Below are 27,531 nucleotides of genomic sequence, written 5' to 3'. Positions count from 1 at the left end.
TGCATTTGATAATTAGATTTATTTTTTAAAAAATATTAAGTACAATCTTAAATCAGTAGAATTTCACAGTAAACTTTTCAAGTATTTGATTTTTGGCTTATGGTAACTAAGTGTAAACCATTGTTTTTAATGTTCTTTTCAACAAAATGCAAAAAAAATCACAATTTATTTAAGAAAATTCATTTAAATTTAAATTCTTCACAAAACATCAAAAATGAATTACCATTACATTGTAAACAGGAGTAAAATAAATCTTAGACATGAAAAAAGAACATGATCCCCCAAAGCAGCACAAATCTCACCTCCTTCAGAGGCAAACATATAGCAAAATTAACAAAAAGAAATTAACAGAATCGCCCTGTAATTATGACTTACAGAAAACTTTTTAACAGAGAGGATCCCTAAGAGGATTACAGTTATGAAAGATAATGAGGTGCCTTAAAATTTTCATTTGAAAATTTTGCAAAGGCTCATTATTGGTCCATTAAATTACTCAAGGAAGATTTGATCTTCGCAGGAAGCAGCTTCTAATAGCAGCTCTGGAATATTAGTTGTGACTTCCACTTGGAGGGTGCTATAATAACAGTGCACAAGAAAAATGTTATTAAACATATAGGCCAAAGCTTTACCTCCTCAAGGAGTCTTTTTTCTGACTACTACAATTCTTTTTTTTTTTTTTTTGAGATGGAATTTCCCTCTTGCTGCCCAGGCTGGAGTGCAACAGCGCGATCTCGGCTCATGGCAACATCTGCCTCCCGGGTTCAAGCGATTCTCCTGCCTCAGCCTCCCAAGTAGTTGTAATTATAGGCATGCACCACCACACCCAGCTAATTTTGTATTTTTAGTAGAGACAGCGTTTCTTCTTGTTGGTCAGGCTGGTCTTGAACTCCCAACCTCAGGTGATCCACCCGCCTCCGCCTCCCAAAGTGCTGGTATTACAGGTGTGAGCTACTGCGCCCAGCCTACTACCATGGTTAAATATGCACTTTGACTGAGCTCCCTGTACATTTATACACCTGGTCTTTTATAGGAACAGAAAAGCTTTACCATTCACAGTGAGACCACTCTTTGTAAATATAGTTACACCCATGCCCAAGATTAAGCAGACACAAGTACACACACACACACTAATAAGACTTACTGCTGCCTTCAAAGCTTGATCTAGATCTTCCAGTAGGTCTTTCTCATCCTCTAAGCCCACAGAGAGTCGAATCAATGTGTCACTAATTCCAAGGACATCTCTGTCTTTCTTAGGAACTGATGAGTGAGTCATGATTGCCCTAAAGAAGACATGAGCAAATTTTTGATCACTGTATTGTGTCAGTGGAGGCATGTTTCTGTCTCATAAACTGAAATTGCCCTCAAATTTTTTATGCTCCAAATATCAAATTTTGCATGCCCCTATAATTCACAGCCAAAAACTGAGAAAATTATGAAACTTACCTCTTCTGGCCATGATTTTAAGTGAAAAGCAAGATTTTTTTTTATCCTGTTTATATCATCAGTAAGATATATTCAATCCAAATAATGAAAGTGTGTGTCAAGCACCCCAGTAGGGTAAGGCATAGCCTCCCCAGTGTGTAGATTTCAAAACCTTCCTAAATGAGGCTTTGGCCAGAAATCATGTACCCCATGACCGACCTGTTGGACTGCTACTTGGACCAAGAGCCTGTCATAATTAGTTTCCTCTGGATCAATCCAGAACTGGGCTTTCTTCCTTCACATCGGAGAAAGACCACCAAGAATCACTAGTAGCAACCACTAAACATTCAGAATTCCACAATATAACTCCTGGCATAGAGTCCTTGAAGGATTTTTCAAACTATCTGGCAGCTTATTACCATGATCAACAGATGTAAAGGAAAAGCACCCATAATATGTCAAGCACCGCAGTAAAAAATTGGGAAACAAAGAAGAATAAGATATTTTCTTTACCCTAAATAACAAAGCACGAGCTAAAAACTATGACAATTCACAAAACAAAATAGTCTATATAAACAATGCCAAACAAGTATAGACAAAAAGACTGCCAAAGTTCAAGGGAAGGAGAAATTTCTGTGAGGAAAAATGGAGGAGAGGCTTAGCGTCTTAGCCCTGGTATGTGTATGACAACCAACCACTCTTCCTTTCCCTGCCCACCACCAGCAAAATCAATACCTAAGCTGCTTTCTCCTCTCTTACCTGAGAGCCATGGGGAAAAAAATCTCAGTTGTGGTCTGAGTGATGGATATCTTCCTTTATCACACTATGAAAGATTTTACACACAAACATCCATCTTAAAATGTTCTGCCCTGGGAGACTCATAATTCCTTAAAACAGTGTGTACATGTAGAAATAAGAACTCAGGTCTCAGACACCAACAAATTTGGGTATGAATTTTAGCCCCTCCCATATTGGCTATGTGGTCTTATAGAAGTTACTCATCCTCAGTGCCTATTTCCTTATCTGAAATAATGATAGATGTACCTACTGTGTGCTTACCATGAGGCAGGTACTCTACTAGGTGGTTTGTGTGCATTAATTCATTTTTTTAATGAATAAAAATTGGATATAACACCTGTCTTAAAAGTTTGTCACAGGCATTAATTTTAAGGAACATGTATAAAGCACTTCTAAGCACCTGGAATGTAGTAGATGCCTAATAAAAGGTAATAGCTCATAGTAGGTGCTAACATTTATTGGGTTTATACTTGGTATGAACCAGGGCATCAGCTTAGAGAGTTTTTTCCCACGTTCTCACAACAAACCTAAGAGCTATGTAGAGTGTTGTCTGCATTTTACAATCAAGGAAATTGAGATTTAGAGATGATGAGTAACTTTGCTAAGGTCACAGAGTTATATGTGTTGTGAGGCTCGAAGACTAAGCTAATACACATTGGCTTCACTTCCTCCCTCCCTTATTGCAATGCTGCACTATTAGCAGCAGAGTTGGGAGACACAGAATGCAGAGTGATAGAAAAGACAAGCCCTGACCTAAATCCACTCATTTTTTGAAATTGGGGTTATATCCTAAACCTGAGTGTCTAGGGGCCAAGCAACTTTAAACAAAAATCCCTAAATAAATCAGGAGAGATTTATTTTAAGACAATTTTTTAAAACATGAGTGTCTTAAGGTAACACATTTCATTACTATGAAAAACAAACCCATTTCACATGCTGAGTGTGCCCTCTTGTGCATCCAAACTTACTAGCAGACATCTTCCAGAAAGACTAACAAAAAGCTGTGTTACACAAATTATTTGAAATCATTATTTGGACATTTTTTTTTTAACTTTGTGAGACTTCCTGACTTTCTAACCGTAAACTCCTATATAAAGACATAAAATAGGCCTAAACTTTGGTGGGCCCTGATATTTCTCCACACAATACTTACATAACAAGTTATTCCATAACTGTTTATGAAAATGAAGCACAGAAACACACCGTATATATTTAGTACAGTTAAAAATAGGTTATGATCTTGACTTACCCCTGCAATAATTACAACATACGGTCATAGTAGCATACAATAAAGGCTATATATATATATATATCAGGAATGCTTGGTGGGACAGGTAATCAATAAATAATAATCATTAATTTTTCATTGTTGTTTTGCTTTGTTTTGAGACAGAGTCTTGCTGCATCACCCAGGCTGCAGTGCAGTGGCGCAATCTCAGCTCACTGCAACCTTCATCTCTTGGTTCAAGCAATTCTCATGCCTCAGCCACCCAAGTAGCTGGGATTATAGGTGTGCACCACCACACACAGCTAATTTTGTGTGTGTGTGTGTGTGTGTGTGTGTGTGTGTGTGTTAGTACAGACAGAGTTTCACCATGTTGGCCAGGCCAGGTCTTGAACTCCTGACTCCAAGTGATCCACCCACCTCAGCCTCCCAAAAGGTACAGGAATTGAAGGCAGAAGCCATTGCACCAGGCTGATAAACACTAATTATTAATCCCATTGTATGTGTTAAAAAATGGAAGTTTAAAGGTTAACTAGCCGGGCGCGGTGGCTCACACCTGCAATCCCAGCTCTTTGGGAGGCCCGTGGGCAGTTCACAAGATCACAAGTTTGAGAGACCAGTCTGGCCAACATGGTGAAACCCCTCTCTACTAAAAATACAAAAAATTAACTGGGTGTGGTGACAAGCGCCTGTAATCCCAGCTACTCAGGAGGCTAAGGCAGGAAAATGGCTCGAACCTGGGAGGTGAAGGCTGCATTAAGCCGAGATTGCATCATGACACTCCAGCATGAGCCACAAGAACAAGACTCCTTAAAAAAAAAAAAGTTAACTAATTGGTGAAAGCAGATCTCAAATCCAGATCCAGGCCCTTTTTATCTCCCCTCACTGTTTCTGTTGCAAAGCCAAGACTGAAGTTGCTAACATGTTCCTGTGTGACACTGGAGTCAGCTCAACTCTCTGGATCTTTGTTTTCTTGCCTGTAAAATAAGGTGTTGGACTGTATGATCTTAGGCTGCTTCTTGTTCCAATATCCTCTGATGCTTTGACAAAATTAGATGAGTTGACTGGGTTAGTTGGTGAAGGGCCTGGTACCAAGATAGGGTTTAGATTTATCTTGTAAACAACATAGAGATATTAAAGGTTTATCCCACAGAGAACAGAAAACAAACAGATTTAACAATATCTAGTAGGGCTCTTTTCTAATAATCAAGGGCATGGAAGAGTTTCATCAGAGACACATTTTCTGTTTCCCAAAGAGCCTTGAAAACAGAATGCTTGGTGGGACAGGTAATCAATAAATGATAATCATTAATCATTTTCTAGTACAAAGTCTCCAGTCCCCTCTAAGGCTGAGTAGGGTAGAACACGTGGCCCTAGGTTAGAGGTCAGAAGTCAGAGATCCTAGAATACAATTACTACTGGAATCTCTTTTTGACAGAGCAGTGAAGGAAGCAACATTTGGGAGGACACCGCTCACTAACAAGTAGCCGGCCATGAGATTTTACCAGGGTCTCCATCTTGACAGGGTTAGAGTCCATTCTGATTAATGCCATGCTATTCTTATTGTTAAATATCTTGCATTATCCCTGACCTTATCATATTTCTTTTTCAATCATTAAAGCTGACATCAAGTTTAAAATACACAGAAAAACAAAACTGTACTTACGGAAGCTCAGCAAGACTTTCGTATCCTCCCAAGCTCTCAGCCAGAGTAAATAGCTATAGCAAAGAAAACACGAATTTAGATCTTCTAGTAAAATAAAAATACTAAAATCCAAAAATAAATGTTTTTAGGCCAGGCACAGTGGCTCATGCCTGTAATCCCAGCACTTTGGGAGGCCGAGGCAGGTGGATCACCTGAGATCAGGAGTTCGAGACTAGCCTGGCCGACATGGTGAAACCCCATCTCTACTAAAGGTACAAAAATTAGCCGGACATGGTGGCACATACCTGTATGTAATCCCAGGTACTTGGGAGGCTGAGGCAGGAGAATCACTTGAACCCAGCAGGTGGAGGTTGCAGTGAGCCGAGATCTTGCCACTGAACTCCAGCCTGGGGAACAAAGTAAAACTCTGCCTCAAAAAAAAAAAAAAAGAAACAAAAGTGGCCAGAAGCAGTGGCTCACACCTGTAATCCCAGCACTTTGGAAGGCCAATGCAGGTGGATCATGAGGTCAGGAGATCCAGACCAGCCTTGCCAACATGGTGAAACCCTGTGTCTACTAAAAATACAAAAATTAGCCAGGTGTGATGGCGAGCGCCTGTAATCCCAGCTACTCGGGAAGCTGAGGCAGGAGAATTGCTTGAACCCAGGAGGTTGCAGTGAGCCAAGATCACGCCACTGTACTCCAGCCTGGCAACAGAGCAAGACTCCATCTAAAAAAAAGAAAAATTATTGCATTTGAGACTTTGCTCTGTGGTTACCACTTAAATAAAAAAGTCTCTAAATACTTACCAAGTTATACCAAGTTATACATACTTCCTTATTAATATGTATCATTTATGAAATACATCCTTTAACTCCCTACTGGAGTAAGAGAAAAAAAAAAGCACTGTTTTTATGTGGACTGTTAGAGTGTCATAAAACTTTGCAAATGTTTTAAAAGTTACCTCCATAACTGTATTAAATTAGGGTGATACCAGGAACACTTAATCTGGCAGCTTTCTATTAATCTATTCTGTAGTATTTAAACTACATGAGCTGAAGGTAAGCCGAGTGTATACAATCAGATAGGACTCTCGCTCAAGGCCCCTGAGAGCCTCCTCCTGCCTTTTTGAAAATAAGACAAAGGCCTCACCCCAGGCAGATGCAGCTTAGGAGGCACAGGGTTTGGAAAGCCATTCATAGGATGGATTTCAGAACAGCCCTTGTGCAGTACACTAACTGCACACTACTTCAAGGTTTACCTATTTCATCTGAAAAAGGGGCACACTTTTAAATAAATGCATTGGAATACTCTGTGTCTCTCAAATTGATTGTAGTATGTGGAGAGTTAAGCAAATGAACATATTTCGATGTCTGCTACTGTACCATTGTTGTTTAAGTCATTTTCAACCAATGCATTTCATAAGAAAGAGGTTTATGAGTATAACCTGCAGATACGAAAGCATTATCAGGGTTGGGTAGAAGTGAGAGATGGTGAACTGCTGTAAGGAGGCCTTATCTCTTAAAATTTTAAACCTCTTTTGTAAGTTACCTTTAGGTTCTTGAGGAAAATCTCAGCATGCTGAAGAGTGCCCTTAACATAAAAGGTGACCATCCCCGTGCAACCTGTGCACTGACGCTTCGCCAACTCATGCTGTGGATAAGAAGGCAGCCCTGTAATCATAAGGTATAATAAGAGTCGTATTTTAGAATCAAACATGTAATTTTGTGGGTGTGGGGGAATTTTTCACTGTCTGTTTAAATAAACTGCAAATAAGCCTAAGATGAGGATTATGCCATGGTCGCATCTGACTGCTTGCTTGGGCCCCTATCTCTCCAGCTTCATGTTGCCTCATCTCTTCTTCCCTTTCTTTATGCCAGCATCAGTGCACTCCCTTTCATCTCAGGGCCTTTGCACATGCTGTCCCTCCAACCTGGACTTCCCTTGTTAATTATATCCTGTAATTTCTCACTTACTATCTGTCTTAGCCACCAGAGTTGCTCCATGAGGGCAAATCCATTTCTTTTGTTACTAATTGGATCCCAGTTCCTAGTGCAAAGCCTGGCTCATAGCCGGCAATTAATAAACATTTCCTGAATAAATCTCCAATACCTTGTCTATGCCCTTTTAACAATGCTGCCCATTCTTCATGGCATAGCTCAAACTCTTCTCTCTCCCTCCATCCAAAATATATACCAATCAATAGCTCTTTACCTAAAGTACATATAGGGCATTTAGTTTTATATGTATTTCTGCTTTGATTTCCCTAAATTCCTTGTGGACAGGGAACAGTCTTAATTTTTCTATATATTCTAGACTACATGGCTAAATCCCTCAAAAGGATCTAAAAAGAAAAGAACTACTTAGGACCACCACAGCTTAAAAGACTGGTAAAAATAAATTCAGAAAGTTAAGATGTAAGTCAGCTAACTCCACAGAAGCATTTCTAGATGCTGGCAGAGGTGAAGGAATTCAAAAACAGAAGAGAACCTCATGGGCTGCAGCATGGTGGCTCACACCTGTAATCCCAGCACTTTGGGAGGCCGAGGCAGGTGATCACCTGAGGTAAGGAGTTCAAGACCAGCCTGACCAACCTGGTGAAACCCCACCTCTACTAAAAATACAAAAAATAGCCAAGCGTGGTGGCGGGCACCTGTAATCCCAGCTACTTGGGAGGCTGAGGCAGGAGAATCGCTTGAACCCGGGAGGTGGAGTTTGCAGTGAGTCGAGATAGTGCCATTGCATTCCAGCCTGGGCAAGAGTGAAACACTGTCTCAAAAAAAAAAAAAGAGAACCTCAGGAATTTTGGCCCCTAATATCAAGTCTCAACTGAGACAAACTTTTATCAGATTAAAGTGAGAGCTAGTGCTGAATAACAGACTGACAAGATTATAAGCAAATCAACTGAGAAGTCCATTGTTAAAATCTTTGAATAGATATACACAAGACTTCAAATCACAGACCACCACAGGAACATTTAATGCATAAAACTAATTTTCTAATATCCAAGCATCCACTAGGCTAGAGGCAATACAAGGGTAGAGACCATGTCTATCTTCCTTCCACCAGACCCACCTCAGAGCCTGACACATGGTAGTGCTCAATAATAAATGAACATAAAGAATAAGTGAAAGCACCTAACTTATAAATAAATGTTACATAAACACGATGCTCAGGATAACTGCTAATATCCTAGTATAAGCATATTTGCTTAGAAATCAAATTAACATACCAGGATAAATAACCTTTTCTACCCGAGGATTAGATTCCAGGAACTGGGCAACTGCCATTCCATTTTTGAAATGCTTTTCCATTCGGATATGTAGAGTCTTCAAACCCCGATTGCAGAGGTAACAATCAATAGGAGATGGAACTGCTCCAAGAGCTGTGAAATGAACGCATCCTGGGTTAGTCTGAAGGCAGGGTATGGCCAAGAAATTATCTGGCTTCTCTTTTTCATTATAGTGACTCTCAGAAGTTAGGTGTAAAGCTCAATGTTTGAGTTCTAGGAAGAAAATACTATATCAAATCAGAAGCACGAGAACAAAGCATAGAATATGCTTAGAGAAATTTACTTTAAAATGAAGGGAAGCAGATAATATGCTAAAAACTAAGTAGAAGCACAATGATATAAACTTCCCAAATATGAAGATAAATAGTCCTTTCTATGATTTTAATAAAATCAAAAATTGTGCATAGCCTAACCTTGTATTTCTTTGAAAAATTATTTCAACACACGGAGAAAAACATCAATTCAAGTCCTATAATTACTGAATATTCTAAAACATTCTATTTAGTCTTTGTGCAAAGCAGCCAATGATTTCACATACCTCCAGGATACATACCTCATTTCTACTTTTTATAAACCAAAGGATAGTTATCAAGCAATAAGTTTTGGTTTCTCTCCTGGAGGACATTTTTATTCCTAGTTATGCTTATATCTTATCTGTCAAAATTGCAATGGTTTAATCCTTAACTATACTAGAGATAAACTAAGCAATGTAAACAGGAAATGGTGTTTAGACATCTGTTGAAAAGTGCAAGTTTATACTGTAAGTGCTATTTAAAATTAACCATCATTCCTGAGATAAAAGGCATAGTATATGAAAGCCTTCATTTCAAATATAATTTTTAAAAAGAAAAAAAAATCCATTAAGTCTTGAAACTATAAAGTCACTAAAGCTTTATCAAATTATGATTATAATTAAGATGGACATGAAAACAACAAAACTCATTTCTTATATCATGTCATAAAGCCTTAATATGCTATAACCTTTTTTTCTTTTTGAGATAGGATCTCACTCTGTTGCCCAGGCTGGATTGCAGTGGCTCAATGTCAGCTCATTGCAACCTCCGCCTCCCAGGCTCAGGGATCCTACTGCCTCAGCCTCCTGAGTATCTGGCATGCAACACTGCACCTGGCTAATTTTTTTGTATTTTTGGTAGAGACAAGTTTTCACCATGTTGCTCAGGTGGGTCTCAAACTCCTGAGCTCAAGTGATCCGTCTGCCTCAGCTTCCCAAAGTGCTGGGATTACAGGCATGAGCTACTGTGCCCAGCTGCTATAACTATTTTTGTAACACTTTTCTCTAAAATCAGAAAAAAAATTTTTAGCAGGGCTCAGTGGCTCACACCTGTAATCCCAACACTTTGGAAGGCCGAGGCAGGTGGATCACCTGAAGGCAGGAGTTCAAGACCAGCCTGGCCAACCTGGTGAAACCCTGTCTCTACTAAAAATAAAAATAATTAGCTGGGTATGGTGGTAGGCCCCTGTAATCCCAGCTACTGAGAAGGCTAAGGCAAGAGAATTGCTTGAATCCAGGAGGCAAATGTTGCAGTGAGCCAAGATTGCACCACTGAACTCCAGCCTGGGCAACAGAGTGAAACTCCATCTAAAAAAGATAAATAAATAAATAAACAAATAAATAATAAAATCAGAATTTTTCTCCTCTATTTTTCATTTCTTCATAAATTATTAGAATGCCATCACTTCACAACACTTAGTGGAAATATAAATATCAAATGTAGTCACCGAGAGCATCATAAGGAATCTGGACTTTTTAATACTTACAATTTTGCAAGAAACGAAGTCTATTATGGAGGCTTTCAGAATTAACAGACACCAGGCCCATTACAACATCACTGTGGCCTAAAAACAAAACAAAACAAAAATAATTTCCATTAGAAACAATTACATTTACTCTTTATTTTATACTTTCCATAATGTGATTTTCACTTGAAAAAACTCTCAGGGAAAAAGCTGTATAAAATAAGTTTAAGTAAACTTTATTCAATCAGAGAGTAGCAAAAGCTGTGTCTAAAACAATAAAATAAAATTATATAAAAACAAAATGTTTCTTTAAGATGTCAGCAAGATAAAAGCATAACTTTTACGGTAAATTTTAATCCTCTTCTCATAAATCATGAACATGGTTTTGTGTACTATAAATGAAATCCTATATTTAATCAAAAGATTTTTCTTTACTTTCTACCTAAGTCACAGAAAAAAACTTACAAAATAATCAAAGAAAAGGGATCAAAAGCCAAGCCCTATGCTATTTCCACCTATCCAGGAAAAGATCATTCAAAGTACACTGTACTCATCTTACCATTCATGTATTTTGTTGCAGAACACATACAAATATCAGCTCCCAGAGCCAAAGGCCGCTGAAAGAAACAAGTTTTTTACTTTAAATGAGAAACTGTTTGAAAATATGCTTCATTACCTGCCTACTTGCAATTGTAAATTCCATTCTTATTATAATCAATACTAACTTTGCAAAAATATGTGCATCTTAAAATTTTTTAATCTCTGATATTATCCCTCCTTTGCCTCCCTCCCTCGAAAGAGAAATGTAAAGTATTGAATCCAGTATTTAATCTGAAGGCACAAGTTTCTTGGAAACAGCAGATAAGCCCAGATCAACTGGTCTCTTGAACCTGTTTCTTTATAGCAGTTGCTGGCAGGCCTCTAACTTTATTACCTACAGTAGAGACATTGGTATTTTATGACTCATAAAACACATAAAATAGTTGACATGAACATTTAGCAATTTTTATGTAGAGTAAGTATAAACTTATCTGCTTAGATCTTTAATCATTAAAACCTCATGATGTATGCTGAGATTATTCACATTTGGTTTGTCATGATCTTGATTCCTAATTACCCTTCCTATGTGTGGATTTCACATCCATGGATTCAACCAACCTTGGATAAAAAAATTTGAAAAAAAAAAAAGAATGGTTGTGTCTATATTGAACATGTACAGACTTTTTTTTTGTCATTAGTCCCTAAACAATATAGTATAACAACCATTTATAAGGCATTTACATTGTATTCGATATTATAAGAAATCTAGATGGTTGGGAGTTGGGGGATGGCTCACACCTGCAGCAATTTAGGGCGCCAAGGCAAAAGGATTGCTTGAGACCAGAAGTTTCAGGTTGCAATGGACCATGACCGAGTCCCTGCACTTCAGCCTGAGTAACAGAGCAAGACTTTATCTTAAAAACAACAACAAAGAAAGAAATTTGCTGGGCATGGGGGCTCATACCTGTAATCCCAGAGCACTTTGGGAGGCTGAGGTGGGTGGATCACTTGAGGCCAGGAGTTCAAGCCCAGCCTGACCAACATGGCAAAACCCTGTCCCTACTAAAAATAATAATAAAAAAAATTAGCTGAGCATAGTGGCACATCTCCACAATTCCAGCTACTTGGGAGGCGGAGGGATGAGAATTGCTTGAACCAGGGAGGCGGAGGTTGCAGTGAGCCAAGATGACACCACTGCACTCCAGCTTGGGCGACAGAGCAAGATTCCATCTCAAATAAAAAAAAAGAAAAAAGAAAAAAAGGGAAAAAAAATTGTCTAACATTTGGAGACTTAAGAAAAATAAAAGGAATTTTTTAATTGTTTCCTTCCACCTAATTTTCCTGTAAATTAATCCTTTAAGTCATGGAGTATAATAAGATGTTCAATACATGTATAATTGTGTAATGATCAAAATCAGGGTAATTAGCATGGCCATCACCTCAAATATTTATCATTTCTTTGTAGTAGAAACATTTAAAATCCTCTCTTCTATTTTGATACATATAATATCCTATTGTTAACTATGGTCAACCTTTTGTGCAGCAGAACACCAAAATTTATTCCTCCTTTTAATTGTAACTCTGTCCTCACCTCCACCCTCCCCTCCATAGGCTCTGGTAACCACTGTTCTGTTCACCAATGAGATCAACATTTTTTAGATTCCACACATGAATGAGATCATGACATATTTGTCTGTCTGCGCCTGGCTTATTTCACTCAACATAATGTCCTGTAGGTTATCCTTCAGTCTTAAAATGTTTTTGTTTACAATGAAAGTTGTAGACTTTCCACTTAACAATACATTGTCAGGCCAGTTGCAGTGGTTCATGCCTGTAATTTCAGCACTTTGGGAGGCCAAGGCGGGTGGATCACTTGAGGTCAGGAGTTCAAGACCAGCCAACATGGTGAAACCCCATCATTTCTAAAAATACAAAACTTAGCTAGGCATGGTGGCGGGCATCTGTAATCCTAGTCACTCAGGAGGCTGAGACAGGAGAATTGCTGAACCCAGGAGGCAGAGGTTGCAGCGAGCCAAGATCACGCCACTGCACTCCAGCCTGGGTAACAGAGCAAGACTCTGTCTTAAAAAAAAAACATTGTCAGCATCTTTCCATTTACATTTTCCTAAACATAGAAGTATGTGTGTATTTTAACCTCACCAGAGTTGTTTAGTCTTTGGAAGATATTAGTATAGGTGGCAATAGGAATATTTTATTTAGGGTATTTCAAAAATAGGATGCTTTAGGTAAAGTATTGCCCAAAGCACTCTCTGCATATATGTTTGCACATCTCTAAAGGGATGGAGTCAAAAGTAGATGAGGTCTAAGATCTTCTCTAGTGCTAACATTCTATAAACTCTACAGCCAAAAGAGAAGAAACCAAATCACTAACACCTGTTGATCTCATTATCTGCTGAGAATCATGCTACATACTTTATATAACCCAGGGAAGCATTATACAAAATACTTTACCTAACTCAATAAAATCAGTACCTTTAATGGCTCTTAACGTACTCATGAGCAAAGGGGACTAAGAAAAATGAGATAGATCCCTCAGATTAAAAAGCTGGTAGAGCTAGGACTCACACCCAGACTGCCTGACTTCAGAGGTGCTACTCTGAAACTTTTGCCTTTCATGAGACTTACAGAAGATCCAGAATAAAAAAGACTGGGAAGAAAGAGAATATATTCAGTTTTCATGAAGGTAAGACAATGAGACAATTTTTTTCAGGAGGAGATTTGCTTATGGAAACAACACATGTGGCTACTAAGGGATGATATGATTCTGTGTAATTCAACTAGAATAATCCAAACTGAAATGAAGCAAATTCCAATCATTGGCATGAGGAATGTGACTAGGTACAGGCAGGAAGAAGGTAACTCCTAACAAGGAAAGGAAAGAGTTGGGTTACTCAGAGGAAAGAGAGGGAGAACCTGTGGGGAAAAGGTAGGAAACAAGTTAATTATAAAGAGATCCCAAAGTGAGCTACAAAAGAAAGCAAAACAGAAAACAGGGTGAAACTAGAAAAAAGACAGAGAAAAAAATAAAGGATGGAGGATGTATGGGAGGGGTGGTCTGGGGAAGAAACAAATGCAGAGGGCCAGGTAGGGAAAGAAACACTTAAAGAGAGCTGTTATGGTCTGAACATTTGTGTCCTCCAAACTTCACAGGTTGAAATCTAATCATTAGTGTGACATTATTAGGAGGTGGGTCTTTGGGAGGTGATTAGGATGATTTGTGCCTGATACTACGGTTTGGATCTGTGTCCCTACCAAATCTCATGCTGAATTGTAATCCACAAATGTTGGAGGTGGGGCCTGAAGACAGGTGACTGGTTTACGTGGGTGGCTATATCATGAATAGTTTAGCACCACCCTTGGGTCTGTCCTCACAATTGTGAGTGAGTTCTTGTGAGATTTGGTTGTTTAAAAGTGTGTAGCACCTTCCTCCTTGTTCTCTCTTGCTCCTACTCTGGCCATGTGATGTGTGTGCTCCCCCTTTGCCTTCCACTATTATTGTAAGTTTCCTGAGGCCTCCCCAGAAGCCAAGCAGATGCCAGCATCATGCTTCCTGTAATTAAACCTCTTTTCTTTATAAATTACCCAGTCTCGGGTATTTCTTTAGAGTAGTGTGAAAATGGACTAATATAGTACCCTGAAAAAAGAGGCCCCAGAGAACTGCCTTGTCTCTTCTACCATACGAGGACATAGCGAGAAGGCTCAGTCTATGGACAGAGGCGGGCTCTCACCAGTCACTGAATCTGCTGGCACTATGATTGAGGACTTCCCAGCCTTCAGAACTGTGAGAAATAAATTGCTGTTTATGCCGGGCGTGGTGGCTCACACCTGTAATCCTAGTACTTTGGGAGGCTGAGGTGGGTGGATCACCTGAGGTCAGGAGTTCAAGACCAGCCTAGCCAACATGGTGAAACCCCATCTTTAAAAAATAATAATAATAATAAAATAAATTGCTGTTTATAAGCCACTCAGTTTATGGTATTCTGTTATGGCAGCCCAAAGAGACTAACACGAGCGCTAAAAATACTTACAGCTATAAAGTAAAATAAATAAAGTAAAAGTTCAAAATAATGATAAGTTAAAGAGATCTAGGCACAGTATATGGAGTGCTGAAGGAATAAAAACTAGAAGAAAATAGGAGAAATAATATGTTTTACATATACTGAAATCATTGAGCATCACTTTTCTTTTATAATATATATATTTAAAATATTCAAGGTGACAGAAAAATATAACTGATTTGTAACCAATGTGTAAACATTCAAGTCCTTACTATGTATAACGTATTAGCAGATTCAATCACATAATAAGGCCATGTCTTCAGAGTTTACACATCCTAAGAGAACTGGTAAGGTTTAATAAAAAACACAAAGTACCATAGAGGATATTAACATAGGTTTGAAACGATATTATCTCATGGTAGAAAAGATCCAAATTTAATTCTCTGTCCAATAAATAATTAATTATAATTAGATTTTATGAGTTTGATCATGGTTTTAATTTAAGCAAGTCCTTTCTCTCCTAATTACAGATTTATGTGCCAAAAAAAATTATTTTCATTTACCTGGAAATAGGGCGACATAAAAGTGTTATCCACGACCAAAATAATGTCTCCATGCTTATGGACAATATGTGCACATGCTTCAATGTCAGTCATCTTCAGGATGGGATTTGTGGGAGTTTCAATCCAAACAAGCTAAAATCATTCAGTAAATAACAATAATTTATAAAAATATACTTTACAAACATACATCTCATATATTATTAATAATCTGGGAAGCTACATTATATAATGGAAATGCATGGATGATGATGTTGGGAGATTCAGAAATGAATAGTAGCCTCATCTACAAATATCTGAGGCCACAGGGATGTAATATATCCTATTGTATAATGGGGTTGGTAATACCTACCTTACAGAATTTTTGTAAAGATCAAGTAAGATAATGTACATATAAACAGAAAAGTACTAAAGTTAATTATTGTATTTTTCTTTAAAAAGAGAGTGTATTCCAAAGACACAGCTCAGTGTCTGGAAATTTTGTTCTCAAAGATAAATAACATAGATTGTGTAAGAATACATCCTAGAGTTTTAATGAAAGAGAATTATCCCTATGATGCCAAAAATATATTTAATATGAACTTATATAATGCCAGAAACCCTAGAAACTATAGAATAAGGACCTAAGACTTGAAGAGCCCGGGCTTTAGACTAAAGGAGAAAAGTGACACCCACAACAGAAAACCTGGTTGCTGCCTACTTAAAAAAGTAACAATGACCTTTATACCTCAAAACCTACCACAATTCAGGTACATGGTAGATGCTTGATAGTTATCAAAAACACCAAAGAAAAGAATTCTATTTGTTGAACAAAATGCCGTTATATTGAATCACCTTTTTTTTTTTTTTCAAGTGACAGGGTCTCACTTTGTTGCCTAGGCTGGAGTGCAGTGGCATGACCACAGTTAACTGCAGCTTCAACCTCTCAGGCTCAAGTGATCCTCCTACTTCAGCCTCCCCAGTAGTTGGGACTACAGGCATGTGCCACCATGCCCAGCCAATTTTTTTTTTTTTTTTCTTTTGCAGAGAAAGGGTCTTGCTATATATCTTGAACTCCTGGCTCAAGCAATACCCCTGCCTCAGTCTCCCAAAGTGCTGGGATTACAAGAGTGAGCCACTGTGCCCAGCTGATTCTTTTTTATTACTTATTATTTAAATAGGCAAAGGGTCTGGTTGAATGCTCTTCTGACTTTAAAGTTTCACTATGGAAAAGATAAGATGGTTAAAACCATACATATTCTAACAAAAATCTTGAATTATTTAAAGAATCTATAAAAATTATTCCTGCTAAAGATGTATTATTCCTACTAATAATAACAAAAGTAAAAATAACTAAATAAATAAAAGGTAGATTTTACATGGACTTAAACATTCTACTTCAAATGAAAAACCTGATATTTTAGGAAGGAAAATGCATTAATTCAAGTTGGTAGAGTCACTATATAAAGTTCTGTTGACAAGATTTATTATACTTATAATTTGCTTTCCTCCCTTAGAAAGACTCAGACTAGGGCCAGGCGTGGTGGCTCACATCTGTAATCCTAGCACTTTGAGAGGCCAAGGCGGGCAGATCACAAGGTCAGGAGTTCAAGACCAGCCTGGCCAACATGGTGAAACCCCGTCTCTACTAAAAACACAAAAATTAGCTGGGCATGGTGGCAGGTGCCTGAAATCCCAGCTACTTGGGAGGCTGAGGCAGAAGAATCGCTTCAACTCGGGAGGCAGAGGTTGCAGTGAGCATCATACCATTGCACTCCAACCTGGGTGACAGGGCAAGACTCCATCTCAAAAAAAAAAAAAAAAAAAAAAAAGACTCAGACCAGCTATTTTAATGTGTCTTTTCTCCCAAGCAAGATAAAAAAAAAGCTTAATTATCCAAAGCTCACCCATGTTAATGTGCAAAGTAATTATTTGTACATGAAAAGACATTCATTTTTTAGTGTTCAGTGCAACATAATCTTGGGTACAATTCTAACATTTTAATCATTAGCAAGAAGTTGTAAACAGCTGACTTATAAAAGACACTAGTCCTTCTTTTATCCACACAGAATTTAAATGAGGCCCCAAGAAAGAATATCACATATGCTATTCACTCAGGCACAAAACACCTTCCGGAGGCATACAAACTTCCCAGGATGGAAGCTAAAGATTGCTTGTGGCCCATTCTCTACATCTAACTAGCATCTGGGCAGTATCCCTTACAGCCCAGCAAAGCCACTGTGCTTAGGGTTTGGGGATTTGGCAGGCTTCCTTTCCTGTAATCCTGTAATCCAATCTCTGTGATGACTTTCTTTACCAATACTATTTTGGCTATGCCATTAAGAATTATGTGCTCCTGCATAGAAATTTTTTTAACAATTACTATGTATCCAGGAACTATACTAAGCATTTCATATGCATTATCTCATTTGATTCTCACACTCCCCTCTCTATAAAACTGGTATAATTCAAATGAAGAAATTGAGACTTTGTTACATAATTTGCCCAAGATAATATACCAACTAAGATACAAAATTAAAATTCGAATTTCACTCCAGAAATCATGTACCACCATTATGCTATAATACCCCAGAGATGACAGTCTATCTTAATTTTGTTGATGTTTCCAATGGCGTATAATAAAATTTGTTATTCACATTAAATTATATCATCTAGTAAACAGAAATGTCGAAAAACAAAACATCACAGGAAAAACAGGCAAAACTGAAAACTAGCTGAGTTACCTTGGTTTCTGGTGTAATTGCTGCCTCTAGTAATTTGATTTGGGAACAGTCAACAAAAGAAATCTTTAATCCAAATTCAGATGCCACCTGCCTGAAGTACCTGTTTGAACCTGAGGCAGAAGAGAATCAGATAAAATGGAAAGAACATTGCATTAAGAAACGTTCACGTATAAATGTTAACCTTCTACTTACAAACACTTACAAAATATAAGGAACTCTCAGTCACCAAGAAAAATGCAATTAAAAGCAATTCTAGTTTGGTTAAAGAGTTTGGCTATCTGATATAGTAAAGAATAATAAGGTTTGGACTTTAAAGGTTAAAGAGTCAAATAAGACACACTTGAGATCCAAAAGTAACATGAAGCAAATGTTTCTCAAAACATCCAATCTCCACTAAGTGGCATGCTTCCTGAAACATCTTATCTTTTTTAACAGTTTCTACCTAGTTCTCAACTCTAAACTAAATGTCAATGAAATGTTCGAAATACACTTCAATATAGTTTGTAATGGAAAAGAATGGGTTACTATTCTTTGTACTTTTTCAATCTTTTTGTTGTGTAGTTCTGAAAGTTTTGATCAATAAAATGAGACAATATAAATCAAACTACCAGATTTTTACAGTGAAAGAAAATAAATCATTTAACTTAGAATAATTTTTTAATAAACACTCCTAGACTTGATTTTTGCACATAAAAACTTAAAGAAAAACTTGATATCGATAATAACAACAAAAGAATATTCTATCATTAACAAGAAACTAGACTTTTGATGGTATGTAGACTGACCCTAGGTAATATAAAATTGAAAAATAATGTAAAGAGTTCTTAAAAATCAACGATTTTCAGAATTTTATACCTATGTTTTCCATGAGACTTTTATAATGCATTATAAAAGTATCTAAAGGTTGGAGATGTCTATAATTTCAATGCAAGAGTTAATATAAGAAACTAAGAAAATAAACTGTCTCAAGTCTGGGAATATAAATAAATAAATAGAAAAAAATTTAAAAAAAAGAAACTAAGATAAAATACAAAACATTGTGCTAATTTCTGAAGTCTAAAATGATTACTAAGAGTATCTTCCTTTCAAGCAGGGGTCCCCAACCCACAGGCCACAGGCAGGTACAGGTTTATGGTCTGTTAGGAACCCAGTTGCACAGCAGGGGGTGAGCAGCAGGTGAGCATTAGGACTCCCTGAGCTCAGCCTCCTCTCAGATCAGCGGCAGCATCAGAGTCTCACAGGAGAAACCCTACTGAGAACTACTCATGGGAGGGATCTAGGTTGTGCGCTCCTTATGACAATATAATTTTTGAGGGATCTAGGTTGCATGCTCCTTATGAGAATCTAAACAGCGCCTGATGATCTTAGGTAGAAGAGTTTCATCCTGAAACCATCCCCCCTCCCTTGGAAAAATTGTATTCTACAAAACTGGTCCCTGGTGCCAAAAAGGTCGGGGACAGCTGTTTTAAAGGACTTGATGATTTAACTTTTTGTTCAGATAGGAAATAGATAAAATGATAATATTCTAGAAATCACATTTTAATTATTTGGAAGCATCTAGAATAGATGTATATGTATATTCGCAAAATTCCTTGCTTTTGTTTTAAACACAAAAATCAGTGGGCTTAAAGGCAATGGTAATCCTGTCTTCTCCACATTCACCACTTTAAAGAGCTAACATTTAATCTCTTTAGAATGGAAGTTCTTAATTTGGATCTCCTTAAATAGATGGGCTTCAGGGGTTCAATCCATGAGACTCCTAAAATAAAGTGCTTGCTAATCACTGAATATAGTCTTAAGAACATTTTTTGGGAAAAGAGGCCCATATCTCTTAACAAATTTTCAAAAGTTTCCCTGGAACCAAACAAAAAATAAAAAGCAAGAGGGAATGTGCAGGGTGGAGCTCTTGGAGTAACCTAGGTTGTAGTTTACCTTTATTACAGGTAAAAATTAAGTTACAGGATAACACTCTCTCTAAACCTTATCTTCTCTAGAGCACAATGTGTCTGCAAGTTGATCAGGTCCTATGTATTCATTCTAGCAGCTTAAATACTATTCTTACTAAATAATCTCTGACCAGGTGAGGTGGCTCATGCCTGAGATCCCAAAACTTTGGGAGGCCAGGAAGGGAGGATCACTTGAGCTCAGGAGTTCCAGACCAGCCTGACCAACACAACGAAACCCGTCTCTACATAAAATACAAAAATTAGCTGGGTGTCGTGGCGCACACCTGTGGTCCCAGCTTTTCAGGAGGCTGGGGCACAAGAACCGCTTGAACCCAGGAGGCAGAGACTGCAGTGAGCTGAGGTCGCACCACTGCACTCCAGCCTGGGTGACAGAGCGAGATCCTGTCTCAAAATAAACAAAGAAATAAATAAATAATCTCTTTTATAAGCAGTTCCAGAACATGGACCCTAAGTGTTTATGCTCCTCTTTGCCACGTCTGAGGTGTCTGTCACACCTGTAAAATGTAATAAATAACCACAATTACTGGCAACATTGTTAATATAATTCAGAGCTCACTTTATTATCTGTAAAATACAAGTTTACACAATATAAACAAGAGGAGTCACTTACCTCCATACACATCATCCATACAAATAATTTGGTCTCCTGCTTTTAAAAGATGGGTAATAGTTACAGTGGCTGCTAAACCTGAAGCAAAGGCCAAACCTAAAATAAAAATACAGTTAGAGTAAGCTGAAAAGTTAGACCTAAAGGTTAAAAAACACCTCCAGTATTTACCTGACTTACTTCAACGCAGATAGGACAGCCATGACGGCTGAGTTGCCAGAGGCCCATGATTAATACCATTACAAAATCTCCCTTTCTATTTAAAGAATAAGATATCTTTAAAATAAAAAATACATAATGCGGGCAGGCACTTTTGTGTTAACGTCAATTTTGCCTTGGTTATAACATTTCTCTGAAACACTTTAAGGAAATAATTATTTACAAATATCTGAGATAAAAGACCTATTGTCAATTAAATTACAGTTTAAAAATAGCAAACTAAAGAAATTTCAGGCCAGGCATGGTGGTTCATGACTGCAATCCCAGCACTTTGGGTAGCCAAGGCAAGTGGATCACTTGAGGTCAAGAGTTAGAGACCAGCCTGGCCAACAGGGTGAAACTCTGTGTCTACTAAAAACGTAAAAATTAGCCAGGCATAGTGGTGCATGCCTGTAATCCCAGGTACTAGGGAGGCTGAGGTGGGAGAATTGCTTAAACTCAGAAGGTGGAGTTTGCAATAAGCTGAGATTGCGCCACAGCATTCCACTTGGGTGACAGAGCGAGACACCATCTCAAAAAGAAAAAAAAAAAAAGAAATTTCAAACATAAAGAACAGAGCAAAGATATGAATCATACATTTATTATATGAATATGCAGTTCAGCAAATATTTTAACAAAAGTCACCATCAGACCTGAGATTTGTCTAATAAATGTAAGGAGAATGAATACATAAGACTCCCTCCAAAAAAAAAAAAAAAGTTTAGGGAGTTAATCCCTAATCTCTGAGAGCACATTAGCACGGCTTAATAAAACTTAGTGCTGGCCAGGTGCAGTGGCTCACACGTGTAATCCTAGCACTTTGGGAGGCTGGGGCAATTAGATCACGAGGTGAGGAGTTTGAGACTAGCCTGGCCAACACGGTAAAACCCCATCCCTTCTAAAAATACAAAAATTAGCTGGGGGTGGTGACACATGCCTGTAATCCCAGCTACTCAGGAGAATCCCAGCTACTGAGGCAGGAGAATCGCTTGAACCCAGGAAGGGGAGTTTGCAGTGAGCGGAGATCCGGCCACTGCACTCACCCTGGGTGACAGAGCAAGACTCCATCTCAAAAACAAAAACAAACAAAAACAAAAAAACAAGATGTTAATGCAATTCTTAGGCACAAATTATTAGGTGAATAAACCAGAGTACAAGAAAGTTTAGGCCAAGTGCGGTGAGTCACAACTGTAATCCCAGCACTTTGGGAGGCTGAGGTGGGCAGATCACTTGAGCCAAGGAGTTAGAGACCAGCCTGGCCAACATGGTGAAACTCCATTTTTACTAAAAATCCAAAAATATGGCCAGGTGCAGTGGCTCACACCTGTAATCTCAGCACTTTGGGAGGCTGAGACGGGCAGATCACAAGGTCAGGAGTTCAAGACCAGCCTGACCAACATGGCAAAACCCCATCTCTAATAAAAATACAAAAAATTAGCTGGGCATGGTGGCGGGCACCTGTAATCCCAGCCACTCGGGAGGCTGAGGCAGGAGAATGACTTGAACCCAGGAGGAGGAGGTTGCAGTGAGGTGAGATCGTGCCATTGCTCTCCAGCCTGGGCGACAAGAGCAAGACTCCATCTAAAAAAAAAAAAAATTAGCCAGCTGTAGTGGTGTATGCCTATAATGCCAGCCACTCAGGAGGCTGAGGCACCTGAAACACTTCAACCCAAGAGGAGGTGGTTGAAGTAAGCAGAGATCACACCACCGTACTCCAGCCTGGGCGACAAAGAGAGAGACCCTGTCTCAAAAAAAGAGTTTATATTCTAATAGGTAGTGTTATTGAACTTAATTTCCATTTATTTATTTATACTGATAGTATTTATACATAATAAATGTAGTATTCATGTGAATTTTTTCTCTTTTTCATTTTTCCTTTATTTATATGTATTTTAACCTGATGATTACACATATGCATATTATACTGAGAGACCTTGGGCAAAGAATTCAGAGTCAGTAGAACAGCAATTTTGAACTAGCGAATCTGTTTCTTTTCAGTTCTACATTCTGTGCCTTTATGGTTTTTTCTATACATTTAAAAATCGATTCTAGACTGTGAAATAGAAATTACTTACAGTACTTAGCCCCATCCAGTGCTGCCACTGCTTTTTCCAGACAATTCCTAGTGGGATTTCCAGAACGGCTATATTCAAAACCCTGAAGAAAACAAGTTCGAGTTCATCCTAAGAGACTTAAGTTTATTATTAGAGTCCTAACATAGACAACTACAGTTTCACCCTAAGAGACTTAAGTTTATTATTGGAATCCTAACATAGACAACTACAGTGTCACCCTACCATATCAAGTTTCTATTCTTTAGTCATGATATGTCTTGCTATTACACAAAGGAGAACACTGCTGTGGCTATAGTGAAGAGGCTCTGAAGTCAAACAAACTCTATGTGAATTCCGTATCTGCCACTTACAAGCTTCATGACACTAGGTAAATTACTTCACATTTCCAAGAGTCAATCTCAATATCTGTAAAATGGGAATAACAGAGACATCTAATTCATAAAATTGTTATGATGATAAAATGAGATAATGCACGAATTCGCTGCATGTTTCCTAGCACATGCTAATCACTAAACAAATGGCATTTTTTATTAGTAGTATTTTTATTACGTTAGACTCACTTTTCTTCATTAATCTGGAAACATTAGGAAAAGTGACTTGCATGAGACAATAGAATAAACCTAATTCTAACCTGTATTTCATTTCCCATGAAATAAGTGATTAAGTGATACAAGTTTCTTTCTTTCTTTCTCTCTTTCTTTTTTTATTTTTTATTTAATGGATAGGGCATCACTCTATTGCACAAGCTAAGAGTACAGTGAATCAATCATAGCTCACTGCAGCCTCAAACTCCTGGGCTTAAGCAATCCTCCCATCTCATCCTCCTGAGTAGCTAGGACTACAGGTGCACATCACCATGCCTAACTAATATTCTAATTTTATTTTTTGTAGAGGCAGTCTAGCTATGTTGCCCAGACTGATCTTGAGCTCCTGGCCTCAAGCAACCCTCCCACACTTAGGCCTCCCAAAGTGCTGAGATTACAGGTGTGAGCCACCTCCTCAGGCTGATTCAAGTTCTATTTAGCATACAACAGGAAGTTGTGATCATATCCTACAAATGCTCAGCGTTCATTCACATCTTGGCCCTACAAAGGTGACTCAAAACATAGGGAGCAATTCCTGGCAAAACAGTTCCACACAATACTTTTTAAAAATTTGCATTATGCTCCTTTTACACATATGGCACCCTGCTATCTATAATCATCCTGTCATTCTATTAATTCTTATAACTGGCTTTGAGGAACGTGAAGTCAAATGTAATAGTACCTAGGGAGTGTCAAAGCCAGATTGTAAATCTAGGATTTGAACATTAATTAGAAGTCCTATAATTTTCTTCTTCTGTTTCATATAACACATAACAAAACAAAACACTACCACTCTTTTCACCTTTGTTTCTGATTCAGAAGCTCCCAGTATTAATAATAATAATTTTTAAAGTTTTGAGTCAGGTGCAGTGGCTCACACCTGCAATCCCAGCACTTTGGGAGATGAATACAGGTGGATCACCTGAGGTCAGGAGTTCGAGACCAGCCTGGCCAACATGGTGAAACCCCATCTCTACTAAAAAAAACAAAAATTAGCCAGCGTGGTGGTGCGCATCTGTAATCTCAGCTACTAGTGGGGGCTGAGGCAGGAGAATCACTTGAATCGGAAAGGCCAAGAGTTTGCAGTAAGCGGAGATCATGCCACTGCATTCCAGCCGGGTGACAGAGTGAGACTCTGTCTCAAAAAACAGGTTTTGTTGAGGCCAGGTGAGGTGGCTCACCCCTGTAATCCCAACACTTTGGGAGGCCGAGGTGGGTGGATCACCTGAGGTCAGGAGTTTGAGACCAGCCTGGCCAACTTGGTGAAACCCCATCTCTACTGAAAAGATGAAAATTAGCCAGGCATGGTAGTGTGCATCTGTAATCTCAGCTACAAGTGGGGGCTGAGACAGGAGAATTGCTTGAACCCAGGAGGCGGAGAAGGTTGCAGTGAGCCAAGATCACACCTCTGCACTCCAGCCTAGGAAACAGAGCAAGACTCCGTCTCAAAAAAAAAAAAAAATTAAGCAGAGTTTTTATGGATTTAACCAACCCTGCTGGTTTCCTGGAAATATTTAACTATTAATATCACATCCAAATGGTTAACTTTTACACTAAGTTCCAAAGCTTGGGCAGCTACACATTTATTAAGCCCTACACAAGAAACTGCATGTTTGAAAGAGAGGTTGTGTACATATTTTGATTCCAAAATACAGTAGTTAAGAGCATTTTAAGCCAGTTGTAGAAATGGGCTTTGAACTCTATCTCACAAAACACAGGACTGTCTATAAGGATTTTCCTCAACTTACAGAACACACTAAAGTAGTTTTCAAAGCATAATCAAGGCTTTGGAATTTAACTAATTCTTACAAATCTCAGCAACTTTTAAATTCTCCAAGATCCATCAAGTATGCCACCAAAAGGAAAAAAAAAGCTATGTGATTAACAAGCCTCTTTCATAGGATTTACAGATCATTCATGTATGACTCTGGGTCAGTTCCTTTCCTATAAAAAGTAGACCTGGTTGCTCTGAGGATCAAATGGAAATAGTGTAAATGTGAACATCATGAAAAAACAAATTACCATTGAGTAATTATTATGTACCATGAAGCTTTAAATATATCTCAACAACTTATGTGGTAAGTACTATTATTATCCCCATTTATACAGGATCAATCAGAGGCTTTGATAGGTTAACTAACTTGTCCAAGGTCCCCCAGCTCAGAAGAAGTGGGGTCAGAACTCAAACCTAGCCTCTGACTATATGACTTGTGTTCTTGTTCTTTTTTTTTCATTTTCTTCTTCTTTTTGAGTTAAGAGTTTCACTCTTGTTGCCCAGGCCGGAGTACAATGGCAAGATCTCAGCTCACTGCAACCTCCACCTCCTGAGTTCAAGAGATTCTCCTGCCTAAGCTTCCCAAGTAGCTGGGATTACAGCCACCCACCACCATGCCCAGCTAATTTTTGTATTTTTCGTAGAGACAGGGTTTCACCATGTTGGCTAGGCTAGTCTCGAACTCCTGACCTTGACCTCAGGTGATCCACCTGTATTCGCCTCCCAAAGTGCTGGGATTACAGGCGTAAGCTACCACGCCTGATCATGAGTTGTGTTCCTAACCACTAAGTCACACTGCTTAAATGATGCAATAGGCTAAATTGTTATTAGCATTATTAGAGATAGCATAGTGTGGCTGAGAGCCTAGGAGTTGATTCTTAAAGCAATCTAAAGTTTCTAAAGTTTGAATCCCAGCTCCAATACTTACTACTTTAAGGCTAGATACTTAACTCCCTAAATCTCAGCTGTTTTATTGGAAAAAATGAGAATTCAGTTCAGACCAAGGTTTTTGTTAGCATTAGATGAGACAATACATGCAATACACATGGTATATACTAGTATGTATTTGGCACATAGTGGGTACTCATTAACTACTAATACAGGTACTGGGAACAATCTTAATTCTAGTCAGGTTATCAGACACTTAGTATTTTTTTAAGCTGACTCCGGACTACATCTTTAAAACTTATGTTGCTAAAGATAATTCAAAAAAGTTATGACCTTCGGTTTTTAATGGCAAATTTGTCAAAATCACATGAATTTCAGCCCAAATCTATATGGCAAGGTGGACAAACAGCTCCTTCCAGTCCTGTTCATCAAAAATACGATCACTGGACCATCCGATACAAAGCTGTACTGCAAGAATTACAGTGTCGAAACATCTTTCAGTTGCCTTCCTAATTTATATGTCATCTTATAAATTACTTACATGCCTTCTAAATTCATAAGCCTCTCCTCCCGCTCAACTGTGGACAGCCCCAGACAGACCCAGCTCACCGAGTGCTGGCCAGGAGCCTCTTGCTTGAACGTGGTGGACAGTGAGATGGGCGGCACCACAGCCCTGGAGGTCCATTGCTCTGGTTCCTGGCCCACATGGATGGCCTGCGTGGCGAAATGTTGGAAGTGAGGCAGGAAACCGTGTGAGGAGGCGTCTTTTTCCTGCATGCTGAACCGCGAAAGGAGAGAGGAAAAGAACAAGGAAAATATAACCAGGAAGCCAGGCGTCCGGGGTTGGGAAAGACAGAAGGAGTAGGAGAAAAGGAGCAAAAGCGGCCGGCTGAGCCGACACCCAGCGTACAAAAGCCAGACACTGTGACTGTGGGGTGGATTTTATTAGCCGGCCGGCTGGCTCACGATCCCCGCGGGGCGGGGCCAGCGCGGCCCAATGAGCGAAGGCCCGACGCGTCCCCCGCTCCTTATTGGCTGGCAGCAGAGGCGTTGCCTGAAACGTCACCGCGACCGCCCCTTCCAGTGCCTAAAGTGAAGAGAAGCTGGAGTTCCTGGGTCCACGTGGTGTTGGTCCCTGCGGGCGAAATTCCTGAGTACCGGTCCCGAGGAGGCTGCCATGCTGGCTACAGAGAGCCACCTGCTCGTCTGTGTGACCTCAGGCTGAAGGTTCGCCCAAGACTTGGCGGAAAGCTGGCACGGTGTTGAAACCGGGTAACTGTAAACAGACCACATAAATAGCCCCCTCTGATTGCGGCACTTGTCACTGACCACCACCCTTTGCCCTGAGGGCGGTGCTAAAAGACGTAAGCCTCAACGTGGAGATTGGTTAAGAAAACGGTGACCCAACCAGCCTAATTTGCAGCTTGGATTCTCATCCATCATAGTCAGCTTGCGT

At 38.9% G+C, this 27,531-nt stretch overlaps 1 protein-coding gene across 1 annotated transcript; it reads right to left on the bottom strand.

Annotated features, from left to right (window-relative positions):
* CTH (cystathionine gamma-lyase) lies at positions 1–26,999 on the bottom strand. The gene is made up of 12 exons (XM_064372505.1): positions 26,685–26,999; positions 22,830–22,911; positions 20,560–20,655; positions 17,983–18,092; positions 15,263–15,394; positions 10,700–10,757; positions 10,162–10,239; positions 8,323–8,475; positions 6,642–6,763; positions 5,112–5,164; positions 1,142–1,280; positions 1–574 (listed from the first exon to the last, which is right to left on the bottom strand). The coding sequence occupies exons 1-12, from the start codon at positions 26,850–26,852 to the stop codon at positions 548–550; spliced, it is 1,218 nt and encodes a 405-aa protein (XP_064228575.1). The 5' UTR covers positions 26,853–26,999; the 3' UTR covers positions 1–547.
* Positions 27,000–27,531: the final 532 nt, after the last annotated feature.

The sequence above is a fragment of the Aotus nancymaae genome, unplaced genomic scaffold (genome assembly GCF_030222135.1).
Source record: "Aotus nancymaae isolate 86718 unplaced genomic scaffold, 86718_ANA_hifiasm-v0.15.2.pri h1tg000007l, whole genome shotgun sequence".
NCBI classification, from domain to species: domain Eukaryota; kingdom Metazoa; phylum Chordata; class Mammalia; order Primates; family Aotidae; genus Aotus; species Aotus nancymaae.
Note: the sequence above shows the minus strand (reverse complement) of the source record. Positions and strands in the feature narration are given on the sequence as shown.